General features: G+C 39.4%; 1 protein-coding gene across 1 annotated transcript in view; it reads right to left on the bottom strand.

Annotated features, from left to right (window-relative positions):
• The window catches only part of LOC110831456 (T-box transcription factor TBX20), an 85,729-nt gene that overhangs the window by 4,816 nt on the left and 61,667 nt on the right, over positions 1–19,246 (bottom strand). Inside the window, exon 5 of the mRNA XM_022067470.2 lies at positions 4,163–4,239. Within this exon, the coding sequence (XP_021923162.2) occupies positions 4,163–4,239 (77 nt within the window). The remainder of the gene's footprint in view (positions 1–4,162; positions 4,240–19,246) is intronic.

The following is a 19,246-nucleotide window of genomic DNA, read 5'->3' on the forward strand; positions in this document are numbered from 1 at the left end:
AGACAGTGCCTGTCGAACTGCCCTTTCTCGAGTTGAATAGAATAAACTTGTAATATCATATTTTGCTTTCATAATTATATTATGTTAAAATCTTAGTCGTTTATCGGAATGAGTTTGTCGCTGTATTCGATTAGAGCTTTTGTGCTACAAGCCATGGAACTGCTTGTAGGAAGAAGATATATAATTCATAATCATTCTTCACCTTAGTTGATATAATAACAGACAATTTGATCGAGGGTCTAATCGGTGATATTTTATTACCTAAGTGCATCTAATTGAAAGTTAGACAGAAGACAACAATTCTTGTTGTGCAGGGTCGTATGAATATCGATAGAGAAACTTGTTGTCGTACTTGTTGAAGGCGTATAAGGGGCAGTGGAGGTAATTCTTGTCCTTTGGTTTTTACGGCAGAGTTTAATGTAGGTACAGGTTCGGGTTTCGGGTATGAACCACATCGTTTGCTGGAAATTATTCAACATTTAATATATTCACCTTGAAGATGGCAAATACATTGCTTACCGAGACGTTGGATAATTTTTAACATTAGGAATGGTCCATCCTTGAAATTCGAAGTTGTACAGTGGAGGTCAAATTCTATACATTCCTAACCCCCGCATTCATGAAATTGAGTAGCCAGTTGCATGCCGGGAAATGAGATCTTGGTACCTATTGAATGAGAGCTCATGTGGGGCTCAGAGCGAGTCCGGACGCCTTGGCAAAGAAAATAATCCTTGTTGTAGACCAGTGTTCCGCAATCATCGTGCCGAAAATATTTTTGACAAATTGTATATTCGTACTTTGGTAAAAGGAAATATCTTATCGTCAGTAATTACAATTCACACAACCTCACAGATTGGTTCATCATCGACAGTTTAATTTAGAATGGGCCTGTATTCTTATAGGACACGGATTTATACGAGGTGTAGATAACATGTTTATTCAACAAGTCGTTTCGTAAGGCAAAATATTGTGGTGTGCCGCCATGTTTCTTTAAGAAGTGTGTCGCCGGTGAGAAAAGGTTGTGGATCACTACTGTAGTCGGGAATCGAGCAGGTGTCTTTTATCCTGTGGTTAATCACTTTACTAACTCGACTATCCCTGCTAAGACTTTGAAGTTTATAAAATTGTTAACCAGACAGGCCTACGCACATTTAAAAGAACAGTAATAAAGTATTACATACATTACTTAGCTATAAATTACTACTATAATAGTGTTAAGTAGTCAGTACGTATAAAGAAATTAAAGACGTTTAGGTAGCAATAATTTAAAATAGAACCGCAGATCAGGCCGATGATATGGCAAGACAAGGCCCGGAAAATTTGTCACAGCTATTATCATACTTGGTGAACTTCAGGTGAATGCACACGCTCTCTGCACACCTTTTGAGAAACATTTGCATAATTTATGGCGTGTACAGTAGGAATGTAGTTGCTAAACATACATACCTTACATCCAACATATGTTTAAAACTCGAATCGCCATTTTTTTTAACTCACAAAATTATAACGAATCATGTAGGATCTTATTTTTGACGATAATTGGCTTTGCCGTATAAATACAGAGTAGACTCAGTGAACAAGTAAAAACTTGATAATGTAAACTCACAGCCTACGGCGACATAACACTGCAGTTGAGAGCTTGCGATTCTTATCTCTCTCACGAGATAGATAATGGTTTGGATAATAATTTAAATACATGCCTACATGTTGCCACTGGGCTCTTCCGGCACCAGGGTGACATGTGACTTTGAACAACAGGAGGACAAATGAGGCATAGTCCTGCCTTCTACTACAGAAGTAAACAAGCCCGAATGACGACAACATTAATGCTTAAACAAATTGCGTTATGTAGGCTTTAAGGTTATCACGTCGACGAGTATGAAAATTCTACAGCGTAGTTTGAAAGAAGTTTATCGACGTTTCAGAGGTACTTGCAGCTGCTGATGGAGGCTGCAAGTACCTCTGAAACGTCGATAAACTTATACCGCCCTACATGGTGCTATAACCCAGAAGACAGTCATTTTTAAACTTATTTTTTTTGAATTGAATAAAAATTTTCTTGGATATTATCCATCGTCTAGTAAATATAAAACGTAAAACGACGTTTCGGAGATGGGACTCTATCTCCGTCTTCAGGTTCCTACACAGTTGGGCCCACTAGATAGAGCTAATCTCTTTACTAGACGATGGATAATATCCAAGAAAATTTTTATTCAATTGACTCTTCACCATCGTCAAGAAGTTTTAGATCTGTTATTTTTTTTGTTTCGTTGTTTTCTTCTAAATAAATTAAGTTCTGGCCTATTTACCTTAAGAAAAAAGACATTTTTATGGAATGTCCGTGTGTCTGAACCTTCAATTGAATGATTACTGAAGCTAAGAAACTTGGTATTAATAATATGTTACCAGGGGCACCACCTTTGTGTATTTTTACTATCTGTTATCGATAATAGACCAGAAAAATGACAGCAATGCAAAGTTCTGAGCTGGAATCGACGCTTATAACGCGAGATTTAAAATTAAATGTTGAATAACTTTATTTTGGGTATAGTTTTGTACGAATTTTGTTGCACAGTGTTCTCGAACGCGCTTAGCTAACTCGACACAGTTGGACATTAATCTCTAGGCCTTTACCTGATTTCGAGGTCTACCTAGAGCCATTAACCGAGTCAACATTTTTTCCTCTCTGCAGGCTAGTGCAATGAGACACTTGGTGTTCTTAACATTTTCAGGCAGTTTGCATTTGGTGTGGTGGTTACTATCGAAGGCACCAACAGGTGTGTGCGTGATAAATGCGTGGCATTGTGATCGATACGGACACTAAGAGCCAGAACATTAATTCCGTGTCGCGCATTATTATAAAGGCTATGGTAATTTCAGACGCATCGTAAAAACCTATGCTAAGAGAAAAATGTCTCCTACGTCAGGTGACAAATGCAAATGATTTGCCTTGCCGAGGCAAGGCGCGACGTCAGGGATGGACAAATTATAAATAAGCCAAGTAAGGCCACAGACACTCTTAGTGTTGTTTGTGGTGTTAATGTGTGTGGAAAACCAACCATGAGTGTTTATACGTTTATTTTCAAGTGTTCTTTGTACAAATTGCATGAACTAAACGCATAATGGTAACGTGTAGTCCTTCCGTATGTCCGAACGGATGTGCCATCTCTGAAAATGAGAATGGCCGAAGTTTGGGATATCTAGCTAGGCCTCTAGTCCTAAACAAAATTTGTCTGGCGAAATTAATTTTGTAGGATTTGAGATATTCACGGCGGTGAGTCTAAAGATGTCTTGTCTTCTGGGTTGTTACGCCGTGTAGTCTGGTAGAAGTTTAATAAACTACATGGTACAACAAATAGAAGACAGCCATTTTGAAATTAATTTTGTTTAATACCAATCCATAGCAATCCATATCAAGAATTTTTATTCTAACCGAATATTCTATAAAATGTAATGCAATTTGTTAATTATTACTCGAGCAAGAAGATTTTAGAAATTTAGCCCAGAATTATTTAAAACGTTGGGGCATTCAAAAGACCTATATACGCCTAATACTTGAAATAAAGAAAAAAAAAATTCAAGTAAAATTGTTTATTTTTAACAGCATTAAGAAATGTAATTTTGTTATACAGCTCCGAAACTATGCAATATCGAGCAGATAAAAATGTGTCTTATTTCATAACATTAAAGATGTATACAAATCCCTTATTATAAATTATCATTGTCACAATAATACATATTACCGCGTTAAATATAGCGTGAACGTAATTTACATTTTAAATGATGTTTAAATTGTAGAATGATACAAATTGTCTTATATATTGTAAATGGAACTACATTATAACAGAATTTTAAAACTTCAAGTTCATACCACATTTCAGTCACCATGTTTGTTTGTTTAATAAAGTTTAAGGAAGTTTTTTCTGAGAACCAATCGAAACTCGATGTCTGTTGTCGAAATGCCGCGTGTTTAACATAAAAACACTACACATTTTACCTCGGACCTTGAAACGTTTAGCAAAATAACTGAAATTAAGCGATGGGAATCTTTCTCCACGCTGTCAGTAATTAGCCTACTTTAAGTTGGCACAAGTAGGCCTAACACACTTATTTATAGATTTATCCAGAAGCGATTTATGTTACTGAAAGCTGCGGTATTTACCTTTCGAATTCCGTGAGCCTTGAGGAATCTCGAAAACCCTTGGCAAATGGATTGCTGTCGATCTTCAGTTTCGTGATCTGAAACATGGAAACAGAAAAACGACGTATTTTAAAATATCACGTAAAGAATTTATCGCCACAGTCAGTGTGCCCATTGAAGATGCTGTGGAATGGCACACGGAAGACTAGTCATGCAGAAAGATTCGATGTTATATTCAATGTTTTTTTCTCGAATCCATTTTATTCTAGGACATTCACGTTAATTTATATTTAACAGCGGTAACAAACTAAGTCTATTGCAGATTTTTTTATTTGTAGTGTTCTGTCTGCCGACAGGTCCATATGAACAGGATCCTTCCATCCTTTTCTCGGACTGGGACCTGTTCATATACGTTCTTGGCAGATGATCCAGAAGTGGTTTGCCATTGCCTTCTTCTGTGTGTGAATGGAGTAATTGTTGGGATGCCACGGAGGAAAACTCCGTGTTGCCTAGACCACGGCCTTGCCCAACACAAGTTATAAATTCGAACCCGAGACCCCAGGATTACAAGGCCAGCGTTCTAACCGCTAGACCACCGTGGCCATCATTTATTTTATTTAGTTTTCTGTCTGACGACAGGTCCATATGAACAGGATCCTTCCATCCTTTTCTCGGACTGGGACCTGTTCATATACGTTCTTGGCAGATGATCCAGAAGTGGTTTGCCATTGCCTTCTTCTGTGTGTGAATGGAGTAATTGTTGGGATGCCACGGAAGCCCCCGGAGGAAAACTCCGTGTTGCCTAGACCACGGCCTTGCCCAACACAAGTTATAAATTCGGGCACCGCCGGGAATCGAACCCGAGATCCCAGGATTACAAGGCCAGCGTTCTGACCGCTAGACCACCGTGGCACCTACCATATGATTAAGTCCATGCGTGGGATACTTCTCGAAAAGTTTGTACTTAGATGATAAAGAAATTCTCGATCTGTATCTAACACATCATCGTATTCACAAAAGCCCTTTTCTGTATCCAGACTCAGGTTACTTCATTCCATAACTTCATGACCATTTGCTTTCAGTTAATTTTTTAAATAAAACGTACTTTGGTCTCCAAAGTTATCTCTTAACTTGAGGCTTTCTGAACAAAGTCTACAACAGCGTTCCTCAATCGAGGGTCTGCAAATTGTGCCCAGGGGGGTCTGTGAATTTTTTATATTGTATTGCTGTAATTTTTACTTCCACGTTGAAATTAAAACAAAAGATATGCCTTCTGTCTATACCTTAGTTTGTCTGCATTCTGTTTAATCGGAATATTATTATTATTAAGTGTTCTGTCTTACGACAGGTCCATTGCTCTGCCCAAAAAGAGCTCTCCAGTTGTCCCTATTCTCGGCTTCTCGCTTTAATTCCTGGAACGTCATCTTCTTTCCTTGTTTAAGGTCGTCGATTAGCTGTATCAGTCTTCTTCCCAGTCCTCGCTTTCCTTCAACCTGGCCTTCGATGATATCACTCAGTAAATCGGAATATATGAGATTATTTTGAAGAATTGATTTGTGGTATCAGAAAGGTTGATATGTTGCCTACTGTAGACGGCAATGAACCTTCGGGACTAATATAGCTGGGAACTTCCTATCTGTATGAAGGTCTAACAGATCCTCAAGAAGAACTTTACTCTGCGGAGTCAGTTACAAGTTTCCCACCCGCTCCGTCGGGCGCTGGCTTGTAACAACACGTGATCCTGTGATACTTAGGGTAGGAGAGGCGTTGTAACTCTCAGGGTGGGCCAATTACTGGTACATGGGGGAGTGTCAATATGTGTTACGGGTCCATGGAAGATGATGCTGGAGGTTTTGGCAAGGGTCTAGCAGATGGTGTAGCACCAGCATCAGTAGCAGCGGGAGGTCTGCTTTCCATGCAGACACAGGAATCTCTGGAATGCGAACCCTTACCGCTGACATACGTTATCCCCGTCTCATCTTGTGTTGCAACCCTCTGCCTACATTGCCTAATCCCTTAGTAAACAAGAATGGAAACGTGTATCCTAGTTAGGAGTGCATACAAAGTGAACACAAATTATCTCTGTGGTTTCAAATACGTATTAGCAAAGATTGAACACAATAGAGAAATGAAACATCGGTAGAAGGAAGACTTTACAAAAAAAATATTGTAGAATACGGAAGGAGTTACGTAACTCCAACGATGACCAATAGGAGCGCAACTGTTGACATGACAACTAGATGGCTGTTTAACCCCAGAAAGGGAATTGAATTTGAACGTGGAGAATTTTTATGAACTTTCCTCAGAAAATCAAGTTAAAAAGTGGTCACATGTTTTATGAAATGAAACTCGTGAACGTAAACACGCTTACCCGACTTAGATCAATTTACTGTCATGTCAACTGTCGCTCTCCTAGTTGTCAACGTTGGAGTTACGTCACTTCTCTAGTGAGCTAGAATAATTTTTTGAAGTTTTCTTCACAAAGATTTAAGTTTTATTTTCGTAATGCCGTTTAGTATTTTTAATAAATGCTCATTTCTGCATTCCGCTTAGTTGTTAAATATTTTAAATCGGTCCTAACATTCGTATTTACCCTGTATCTTTAATCCATTTTTGACATATTTCTTTCGTCTTGATTTTTATATTTTGCAGAATAATTCAAGCACCAGGCCATTGTCAGTGTTCGCATAAAATAAACTCTACTGAAAAATAAAACATTTATTTTATATATTACGCATCTGTTTATTGCCACAACTAAGTGAGCGTCAAATTAATGTATTATGTAGAATACGTACTAATAAACTTTGTAAATAATTAAAAGAATAAAATGACTAAATTTAAGTTCCAAAACGAAAGAATGTAATATAACGCATCTTATATAATATTTTCCGCAGTGATACCGTATTATTGCAAGTCTTGATCGTTGGTTGCTTTTCATTAACATATTTAAATGATTCTTTTAGATACCAAATAAGTTATATAATATCAGAACGCACAGTGCTACTAAACGAGATATATCGTGCGTAACATGAAAGTGTTAAATATTAAAATGAATACTGTGTACCGTGCGATTAGGCAGTAAGGATGCTGAGTGTTTATGCCCGGCTCCCAGCTCACGGCACATCACCTCACCACACACGCTGTGCTCCATGTCCCCCCCGCCCAACCCCCGCTTCTGAAACGTCCTGTCTCATTTAAAAACTATTATTTATGTTTGCTTTGGCCTGAGGCGCGAAAACTTAAGAACTCACTACTTCTCTCACATTCTGCCTCCGATTCTGAAGAAACAACGGAAGAAGGAGACTTGTGAACTAAAGATGAAAGTGTAATGATGAGGGAAAAAAAGTGTTGTGGGAAGAGTGGAGATGATGAAGCGTCAAAAGTTCGACACCGAAAAAAGAGCGAAGGATGTGTACCAGAAAGAAAGTAAGAAAAAAAGAAGGAAACCGCTGATGAATATGTTGAGAAGTTTCCAGATCGTAAAAAAATACAGATGAGGTTGTTGTCCTAAAAATATAACTGTGTAGTCTAATACTTGAAGTGTTCGAAAGATGTGTTGTAAAAAGTTCAAACTGCACTTAATGATCGTCTCCTTTATGAGACCAACAAAGACCGTTCTTCCTGTTTCACACCAGTCGGCGCTGGATGACACCAAATTTTGTCTCACCTTACCTATCACTTAACGTTCAATTTGTGGCAATGTTCATTACAGCCACAAAACATTAAGCCTCTCAGTTCTATATTCTACTATAAATTTTTTTGATTTTCGTCGTCTTCAAAAAAATAACGTCGTCAAACAATGTCACCTTATATTTGTTTACTCGACATTGTTGTACCAACACAACAATACCGGGTAAACAAATGACGTGACAAATGACTTAAGTAAGTCACTAAACTAACCCCCCCCCCCGAAGGGGGTTTGGTCAAATGTTTTAACCCCCCATTCGGGGGGGGTGTTGGTTTAGTTTCTTTCTCAAGATTTTAAAAAACGACCAATCCCCCTTTCGGGGGGGTTGGTTACGTTTTGAAAACTTGACTAAACCCCCCCGAGGAGCTCCAAAAGGAGTGCTCTGCTCTAGTATTTTAAAATACAACATCCCACACATTCAAGTTTACTTTGTTTGAGTTTGGTAGCCATCGGACTCTTGAGTAATATTTGACTGGAATATGATTTTTCGGACCGAGTTCGACAGTGGATATTCATTTTGAGGTCCATTTGTTTGATAACAGGACCAACCAGCAAATTGTTTTAATTTGTTCGTGATTCAATCTGTATCATCGGACTCTGTTGCAACGTTAGGCCAAAATGTTATTTTCTTAAAATATTGAACCGAGTCCCCCCAGACGGGGAACCTGAGCAGGTTAGCTCAAAGCGGTGACGAAAGAATCCTGTTCGGATCACGGTCGAGGCATGGGTTTCCCGAACATAAATTCCTCTCTGTTTTCTCAGACACTCCATTCAGTTTCAGCATAATATTTCGTAACAAAGTGTTCTCGTCTCTTTCAGCCAGTCAACTAACTAAATCCCTGATAGGATAAATAAGTTTAATACTGCCAATACCATAGCCAGCCTTTGATTGAATAACTCTCAGTATAAAAAGCGATGATTTTCTAAAACAGAATTATTCAACTGATTTTGAATTTGGACGTGTAGTGTTTCCATCGAGGTAAGAAATTAATTTTTATAGGACTATATTATTTATACGAGCCTCGGCACTATGCATCTGGAAGGTCCTACGACTGATCATCTTAACACAGTTTTTCTATGTTTTCCTCTGTCTTTAAGCAAATTCCGAGATGGCCTCCAAGATCCAAGCTGTTACTGCGTGCTTCCCAATTTAAATTAAACAGAATTTGCCCCATTATTTTGAAGGCCACTAAATTATTGACTTAACTTTCCAAATTATAGTTTTGACATTCAGTAACATACAAATACAAGCTGCTGTCTCTTTCATATCACTCAAAAGTCTTTAATATTACTCTATCCTTATCAGAAGGACGAGCGGGCATTGCCTGGGAACCCTCTAATTATAAGATGAGTTTTCTCTTACCAAAAATAAAGTCTGAGTCAATTACCATATTTGCACACTTTTCATCTAAATATTTGAAACGTATTTATATAAGCGTATGTCTACCCCTGATCTGTATCACACATTTAATTCATTATGAGTCTCAGTAGGCTGATGGGGTAGCTCAGTCCGCAGACTCAACGCTTCCTATAATGAGGTCGGTTGGGTTCCCGTCAAGCACTCGTATTAACGACCACGAGGGACGGATCGTGTTCTGTGCTGTCAGTCGTAAAGTGTTGATGCCTGTTTCCTTAAAAGCGCATATCACATGTAAGAGATTTAATATTTACAGCCAGAATATTTCCAGGAGTTCTTGCCCACAAAACATTTAACAGACTGCCGCTCTCAGGCATTTCCTGTGTCAAATGTCAAACTTACAAAGTTTCCATGTGCAAGTGAAACAATGAAACTGTAAGCTATTTACAGCACAATAACTTAAATGTTAAATGATGCGTGTTACCTCGTACGAGGTATCGGGTTGAAATCTCGGACTGGTTACCAGATGTTCCAGCTGACGTTTCGGTGGGTCTCCTTTGTATTTACAGGTGAATTCACAAATAGGCTACGACCTCCTCCTCATTATTCCCGTCACATTCAGATCTATATAATCTATGTAACTGAAAAAGCATCCTTAAATAAGAAGGATTCAATTACTGTGCATGATGGTTCCAGGTGACGAAGGCCATGATTTCCTGAACTGTTCAGTAGCTGTTGGTTTCTGAACAAAGACTCTTTTCCTTGAATATAGTCCTGTGAGGGACTTATGTACTGGAGTGCAAGGTACCGGAAAATATTCGACTTGAAACCGTTCTCTTGACACCTGGTAAAAGCTCGAAGGCAATTTAACAGGTCATCTGCCTCCAGCGAGGACATTATCATCGTACCACAAATTTGAACATCCATCCGGGCCTTTGTCTTCAAAGTTGTCTTTTCTCTCGACTATTCCTATTTTAAATCATTTGTACATTTATTTTGTCCAATGTACATACATACGTTTTATTTTTAACAAGACGGAAAAGTGCTAAACGAATTTGTTCACACGGATCATATTTTTAAAATAAGATCTTTACAATTTTGCATAACTAATTGGCCCTCACGTCTATTTAATTCAACAAACATTTATTGCTGTGAAGCTTTAAGTTAAGTTATAACTGAAGTAATATATGAATTAGTATTAAATAGAGTAAAATTATGAATCTTTCTTATCACATCTCTTAAAATATTTTCCAAGTCGGAAAATCTCTTCGGGTATTGATCGTCGATTTTAATGAGATTTATTTACGCACAACTACTGGCTGCTATTTAAAATCTGACATACGTCGATTAGAGCTTCATGGTCAATGAGCTTATATGATCCAAGACCACAAACCACTGATAAATATCAGTGACTATATGTTAAAGAACAAATTTAAACAGAATCCATACAACACCTTCTTAGGCCAAGAGAGAGAGAGAGAGGGGGGGGGAACTCGCCATTGTGCTCTTGTTTTATGCAATACGTCCAATAAATTACATGATAAAATAATTTCATCGTAAATCACCTATCAGTTTTACCACATGAGTAAGATCTAACTGCCACTGTAGAGAAGAAATGAATAGTAAGTATAAAAATGTTTGCGTGCGAACGTAATAATGTGAGAGGCCTGGCGTGATGTTATTTGTCTGTCTGTCAGGATTGCTTGGCAGATTCCCATGCATCGTCAGACCAGTCTATACAAGATTGGTGTAAGAAAAAATAAATTCCTGTAACAAGTAAGACGTATCGAGACTCGTATTTAGCCTATGCGAAATAACCTCTGCAGATACGAGGTGCGATCGGAAAGTTTCTAGACTGCGCCTATAAAAACCCGTACACTTATCTCAGGTATTAAATTCATCCATCACCCTCGAAGTAGTTCCCCTGGGAGTGAACACAACGATCCCAGCGCCGATGCCAAGCCTGGAAGCATCCCTGGAAATCTTTCTTTGTCAGCCTGTCAAGCACCATCTGCGATTCTGCCTGAATCTCTTCTATCGTCTCAAATCTCCTTCCCTTTAGCTGAATTTTCATCTTTGGGAAGAGGAAGAAGTCACACGGAGCTTAGAAAGGAAGTTGGGGTCGGTTCTTGCGAGATCTTTGAGCTCTTGACAAACGAGAAGTCGATTCTGCTTCTGGTCCTCGGACAGGATGCGTCGCATGTGGAGTTCTTCCTTTAGAATCAGCTGACAGGTCCCATAGCCTATCCCAACAATGTCGCACAAGTCGTTGATGGTACGCCGTCGATCTTCGTGAATGGCCTGCCGAATCTTCGTAACATTTTCGGGCGTTGTGCTCGAAGATGGTCGTCCAGAACGCTCGTCATCATCGACAGAGGTTCGGCCATTATAGATAAATTTAAGAGGGCAATAGCCAACCAAGTAACGTAGTCTTCGCAATGATGTTTTGAAGACATTTTTCGTTTCTTTTCTGTGTACGACGTGTCCCTTGTGTTTTAATCATCTTAACTGTAAAGAGCGGAATATACTAACACCCCATTATGATATTTATCAGTTTTTCTCTACCTTCCTCTTACATAACCCCGAATGATTCTGTCCTAACCATTATTTATACCAGATCTATGACAATGTTAGTATAAACAGTAAACTTCCATCACAAATTAACACTGGTTTGGAACTTTTACAATGATTCATTGTTTTAGCGCTCTGTATTCATTCTTTTGATCGGAGTATCTTCGCCTTTAACTGAATGTATTTTTCTTAGCATTCACATAACACTGTCACTTCGAAAGTATTTATATAAAGTTCGATAATGTAGAGGCACATAGGCAGTTCTTTAACACTAAAAATATTTAAATAAGTGATAATGGCAGAACGCGCAATTCTATACGATTTTGTGCCAGTGTTAACTATCTTCCACCCTTATTTTACAAACTTAAATTCCATTTCTCTTCCTTTGTGTGTTAATTTGTGTATTTTTCGCTATCAGGATTCCGAGATGTAACTCACTAATGTAACATTAATTTTAAAACACTTAATGCTTGTTGCCAGCATCTATAATAATTATATTCTGTGTCATGAGAATACGTTGTAAACTAATGACCAAAAACACTAAACACAGTTGCACGGAAGTTGGCTTGCTTGGGAATTCAGTGATATGACAGCCTCATTAAACTATGTCGGTAGGTGGGGTGTGTCACGTCATTCTTTGTCAAGTCGTTAATATAATGCGTCTTGCATTTTTCATTACGAATTCTTCAGCAATAAACTTCATAGAGAATTTAGTAAATTTATGTATGATTTGAGGTTTCCACAGCTGTGAGTATGAGGATTTCTGTCTTCTGGGTTGTTGCGCTGTGTAGTATGGTCGATGTTAACCAACGTTTCAGAGGTCATACTGCCTCCATCATCAGGGCGATGAGTATGAAGATTTCTGTCTTCTGGGTTGTTGCGCTGTGTAGTCTGGTCGATGTTAACCAACGTTTCGGAGGTCATACTGCCTCCATCATCAGGGCGATGATTATGAAGATTTCTGTCTTCTGGGTTGTTTCGCTGTGAAGTCTGGTAGATGTTAACCAATGTTTCAGAGGTCATACTGCCTCCTTTATCAGGGCGATAACAGTTGGTAACAATCTACCATACTACACAGCGCAACAACCCAGAAGACAGAAATCATTAATGTAGTAAATTGTTACAAGGACTAAGCTGTATGACGAGCATCGCTGTAAAACTCCACTCATTCTTAACATCGACATCAGTTTACTATTTATGCCTCTCTATCAACAAGAAATTAAGCACCACTAACTAATATAAAATCGAAAATAACCTCTCTAAATAAGGAAGAAGTCATTACAATCTCTATGTCATATTTGTTGACGGTACGGAACAGAGTTCACTAAATAGGATATGGAAGGAAGTGTTTCGACGTTTATTTTACGGTACTATCAAAGCGTTCTTCTGCATAATATAAAGAAAGGAATATAAGTTTTGAGGATATCTAGTATCGTGAGAAAAAATTCGAAAGCGGGACCTTATACAGTTTTATCTCTGTATTGTCCTTTTATGGAATTACCTACATTATCCAAGCAGTTTATCGAGTATTCTGACTAAGATATCCCTCAGCTACTCTAGTGGACTGTCATGATAAAATTATTACTTAACTTTCGCACTCATTACGGTAATTTATTTATTATTAGTGTTCTGTCAGACGACAGGTCCATATGAACAGGATCCCTCCATCCTTTTCTCGGACTGGGACCCTTTCATATACGTTCTTGGCAGATGATCCAGAAGTGGTTTGCCATTGCCTTCTTCTGTGTGTGTGAATGGAGTAATTGTTGGGATGCCACGGAGGAAAACTCCGTGTTGCCTAGACCACGGCCTTGCCCAACACAAGTTATAAATTCGGGCACCGCCGGGAATCGAACCCGAGACCCCAGGATTACAAGGCCAGCGTTCTAACCGCTAGACCACCTCATTTTATTATTATTTAGTGTTCTGTCTGACGACAGGTCCATATGAACAGGATCCTTCCATCCTTTTCTCGGACTGGGACCTGTTCATATACGTTCTTGGCAGATGATCCAGAAGTGGTTTGCCATTGCCTTCTTCTGTGTGTGAATGGAGTAATTGTTGGGATGCCACGGAGAAACCGGGGAAGCCCCCGGAGGAAAACTCCGTGTTGCCTAGACCACGGCAAAGCCGGGAATCGAACCCGAGACTCCAGAAATTTAGAGAAGGGCATGCGGAGGGCGTAGAAATTCCGACCTACCCACATCTCGGGCCCCTTTGTTTAAAACGCGAAAATAAATGACGGGGACAGCAGTCCCCCCCCCCCCCCCCCGTCACCTGTTCATCATTTTTGACCACAGTCCGTTCTTACTCGAGACTACAGATCTTTAGTTGAGACAGCATTTTAAAGACTCAAGATTTCACAGTTACGAGTATGTTAGACATCGTGCCACATGCTGCCCCAACGAGTTAAGAGGTTATTGCTCTAGGAACTAGTTTTTAAGACTTTAAAGTGGCCCTTTTTGCTAGATACCGGACGAAACTCGGAAGTGGGATGGTCAATGCTATTAGCGGGACCTCGATCTAACACTGGGATATAAAGGTACTAATGAGAGAGGGTCATTACAAGTGCAAGAGTTGCGGTTACGCCATTTAGGAACACATAGATATCAGGGGTGGCCAATATTTTTTGATTCGTTCTTCGTACAGGTGATATCTTATAACGTAGCTGGAAAGAGCAGGTTCGACTCCATAAAGAGAAGTCTCTCTTGGTCTTGGTCTTGGTCTCTTTAACTGGTCTGTATTCGTCATCTGCCAAATTTCCTCAGACGTAATGTGGGAAGAACATGGAGCCAAACGTTCGCCTCCATCTTCTGCCGTCATTTAAAATTCACTGAAATTTAACTCTGTGCCTCTGATAGACTTTCAAAGCATGGTGACTGAGAACACCCTTAACATTTATTTCTCATGACTTTATTTTATGACTTATTTATTTATTATTTAGTGTTCTGTCTGACGACAGGTCCATATGAACAGGATCCTTCCATCCTTTTCTCGGACTGGGACCTGTTCATATACGTTCTTGGCAGATGATCCAGAAGTGGTTTGCCATTGCCTTCTTCTGTGTGTGAATGGAGTAATTGTTGGGATGCCACGGAGGAAAACTCCGTGTTGCCTAGACCACGGCCTTGCCCAACACAAGTTATAAATTCGGGCACCGCCGGGAATCGAACCCGAGACCCCAGGATTACAAGGCAAGCGTTCTAACCGCTAGACCACCTCATCTTATTATTATTAGTGTTCTGTCTGACGACAGGTCCATATGAACAGGATCCTTCCATCCTTTTCTCGGACTGGGACCTGTTCATATACGTTCTTGGCAGATGATCCAGAAGTGGTTTGCCATTGCCTTCTTCTGTGTGTGAATGGAGTAATTGTTGGGATGCCACGGAGGAAAACTCCGTGTTGCCTAGACCACGGCCTTGCCCAACACAAGTTATAAATTCGGGCACCGCCGGGAATCGAACCCGAGACCCCAGGATTACAAGGCCAGCGTTCTAACCGCTAGACCACCTCATCTTATTATTATTTAGTGTTCTGTCTGACGACAGGTCCATATGAACAGGATCCTTCCATCCTTTTCTCGGACTGGGACCTGTTCATATACGTTCTTGGCAGATGATCCAGAAGTGGTTTGCCATTGCCTTCTTCTGTGTGTGAATGGAGTAATTGTTGGGATGCCACGGAGGAAAACTCCGTGTTGCCTAGACCACGGCCTTGCCCAACACAAGTTATAAATTCGGGCACCGCCGGGAATCGAACCCGAGACCCCAGGATTACAAGGCAAGCGTTCTAACCGCTAGACCACCTCATCTTATTATTATTAGTGTTCTGTCTGACGACAGGTCCATATGAACAGGATCCTTCCATCCTTTTCTCGGACTGGGACCTGTTCATATACGTTCTTGGCAGATGATCCAGAAGTGGTTTGCCATTGCCTTCTTCTGTGTGTGAATGGAGTAATTGTTGGGATGCCACGGAGGAAAACTCCGTGTTGCCTAGACCACGGCCTTGCCCAACACAAGTTATAAATTCGGGCACCGCCGGAAATCGAACCCGAGACCCCAGGATTACAAGGCCAGCGTTCTAACCGCTAGACCACCTCATCTTATTATTATTTAGTGTTCTGTCTGACGACAGGTCCATATGAACAGGATCCTTCCATCCTTTTCTCGGACTGGGACCTGTTCATATACGTTCTTGGCAGATGATCCAGAAGTGGTTAGCCATTGCCTTCTTCTTCTCTTTTAAATTACACAAAATTAGGTTAATACTTAATTTCATTTTCAGTGGCATGTTTTAGTTACTGATCACAGAATAAATTTACCCAAGAATAAAAGACTATATTCTCGTTACAACTTAATTACACGTACCCCGATCAAAGTAAAGAAATCTGAAATTATTCAGTTTAGTTCAATTTAAACAAATTGAATTTTATCTCAAAACATAACGCAAGTGTCTCCCTTATTTAATCCAAAAACAATATGATCCTCTGACAGCGTTAAAGCGGCCATGGCTTTCCGTCACGTGAGCACAGAATGAAGAAAGATGCTGGACGTGTCTGATACTTATGCATTATCATATAGGTGGGAGCTGAATACTCGAGGCAGCGTGACCACAGTGCAAAGTGCATCTTGAAGATTATTATTTATGAATATTTTGGAAAATTACTGAAAAATTCGATGATATAAATTAAATGTACATGATAATTATGCTCTTATGAGTTCTGACACCGTGTATACTAGTCGTTTCGGAGAAACATACTGTGTCCATCTTCAGGGCTTCGGCCCTTCACATACCAGAAAGGTAGGTAACTTGTGAATTCATGTTTTGATCGGTTAAATAAGGAATATTACGTCATAGTCGTCCGAATACGGGTAAAGCTCTGTTATGTACATGATTTTACGACATTGCAGTTACCATGGATTCCGAACACTATAGGTGTAGGAAGTAGGAAGAGTGTGAGACGAAGGAAAGTCTTGCCAAGTTCTTGGAAGGCGACGAACCTTGTCTGACTGATGGACTGGCTTTAGTAACGAGTAGTTATTCATGCTTCAACAGGACTGCAGCACAAACAGAGCTTTGTTGTTCCCTCCGCCCGCCTTGATGTATATACGGTGTCTCCTTGCACCATTAAATTTCAAAACGCACAACTTCCTAAATGTGGGGAAGCAATTAGTAGTGGTCTCTGTGTTCGTGTCGCGTACGTGAAAGATTCAGGTTGTAACACAAGATGGACATTGGAAAAAGCTGGGATTGAATGTCGCGTTGTAGTTGGCAGCGACAGTGTCTCTCATTGGGAAAGTCCCGAGTTCGATTATCATGTCTTAGGCCCCCATACACTCATCTTTTGATTCCTAATGATGCGTCTCTTACCTTTGAGTTATGTTCATTTCATTTATAGGTAAGCATTTGGCGAGTTATCCGTGATGTATAAGTCTACTGTACCAAGGACGCGAAGAATATGGGATTATTAAAACGATTCAGAAACGGAATTTTTTTAAATATGGCAATTGGGTCGCTGTTAGTGTCATGCCTTTGGTAGGCTGACACATAACTCGTTATTTTATCCAATTTTTTGAAAGAAATTACGGGGAAATGTTTCTAGGGGGACATATTAAGACAGCTTAACTGATAGATGCTGTCTTTATTCAGACAGATTTTAGTTTGCCAGGATTTTGCTTGGGAAAACTGAAGTACAGAGATCAAGAAAGTCGGTCTCTGACCACGATTCGAAACCGGGATCTCCAGACTTGAAGCAGGAATGCGAAGCTACTGCTGAGTTCGCACTGTCGGGTGTCGTAACCGTGTGTGGACATGCGGTTGGCTTGAGGAGCGCGCTCCGTGCTTCATTTCATATTCACTCGAATGCGACTGCCCTAACTATGCGTTTCGGCGCATTTAATGAGGGGCCTCACGTACCTGCTGCTACCATTTTGTCAAACTGACACATTCAAACACCTGTGTCACAACTTTACGAAATTTTTATTTCATTTTTCGTCTGTCTTAATGAAAAGTAAGTGGTTTTCAAATTTGAAATGTACCCAAAGGAGTCGAACCACGTGTTCTGACTACACAGGAATGTTAAAAAAACTGTAAATTAACATTCTGATTCCTTATCAATATAATGAACTTAACAGATATATCATAATCCTTTTCGGAAGTTAATATTAGCTCAGTTAGTTGAGAAATTCTCTACTTCTTCTAAAACCAAAAGTTTAATTATGTATTTGCAGAAACCTGCCAATGGCCCATATTCTGAGCCAGATGAATCCGGTCCACATCTTCCCACCACATGTTTTAAGATACACTTTAATAATATCGTCATATCAAAGCCTAAGTGTTTCCATCATTTCTCTTATAGTAGCTCTTATTTGTGTTCCACAAGTCTTTTGATAGAATTCACATTTGAATACTTTATATGTATTCGCGACAATCAGATGTATAATATAGGCTAATTCACAATAGCCTGTGTATTTATTCTATTATAGAAAGCGATACATATCACTTAGTAACGCTCTCTTTAATGGCGAGGTGACACCCCAAACCGGGAGACCGACCCTGTCAGCATTTACCGATTTTCTCAGTATATTCGCATCTACCCTCCACATCTCTGCGTATCCTCCACAATCATCGGTAATGTTACACTATATGTAGAACTTATACTAGGAATATCAGGGAACTAACCAAATTTATTTGCCTCAATTAGTGTCAGTGAGTTCACAGTTTATGATTTTCCTGAAGAACTGATACTGCTAATTAAAATCAGATTGTTAATAAATTTCGAATTCTAGAATTCTTCGCCCAGTTCACGAACACTTTCAAAGCCACTTCTGTATGGCCCATTTATATAAAAGTAAGAATCATGTTTTCCTGAATTCCTAGGTAACCATGTCATTTCTTTCTTCGCAGTTCTCTGACAAAATTTCTTACGCATTTCTTATTTTTCTAATGCCTGCTGCATATCCTTCAACCTCATAGTTATTATAATCGTGAGAAGAAACGAATTGATAAAGGATAATGTCATTACAGTATTAGAAAACTGAAAATAACAGATTTCGATACACAAAAGATGTCACAAAAATTATTAGAACATTCGTAAGGAATGAGTAACTACCGAGTTCCGAAGTTTCTGTGCCAATGTAAGAGTGAATTGAAGGATATATGTTATTATGGACGTCCAAGAGAAAACGAACAGTTACGAGCCTTATAACCAGAATAAGCCAAGAAATTGTCTGTGATAATATGTGTGATGACGAGGAAAAATGTTGCTAGTTCGCGAAACATACTCTTGTAAACTAAAGAACTTACGACAGCATTATTTTCTAATACATATCTAGTCTTGTGGTCATACACCGTCCATAACAGAAATGACAGCAGCTAAGGACGACACAGTTAACGTCTGAAATAAACGAGTGATCGATTTTAACTTTTTGTTTTCAGTAGTTCACATACCACATTTATGAGAGAAAAGTAGGGTTATTTTTGT

The sequence above is a fragment of the Zootermopsis nevadensis genome, unplaced genomic scaffold, assembly GCF_977971745.1.
Source record: "Zootermopsis nevadensis isolate Lab colony 2312 unplaced genomic scaffold, Znev_1.0 Znev_ptg000017l, whole genome shotgun sequence".
Taxonomy (NCBI): domain Eukaryota; kingdom Metazoa; phylum Arthropoda; class Insecta; order Blattodea; family Termopsidae; genus Zootermopsis; species Zootermopsis nevadensis.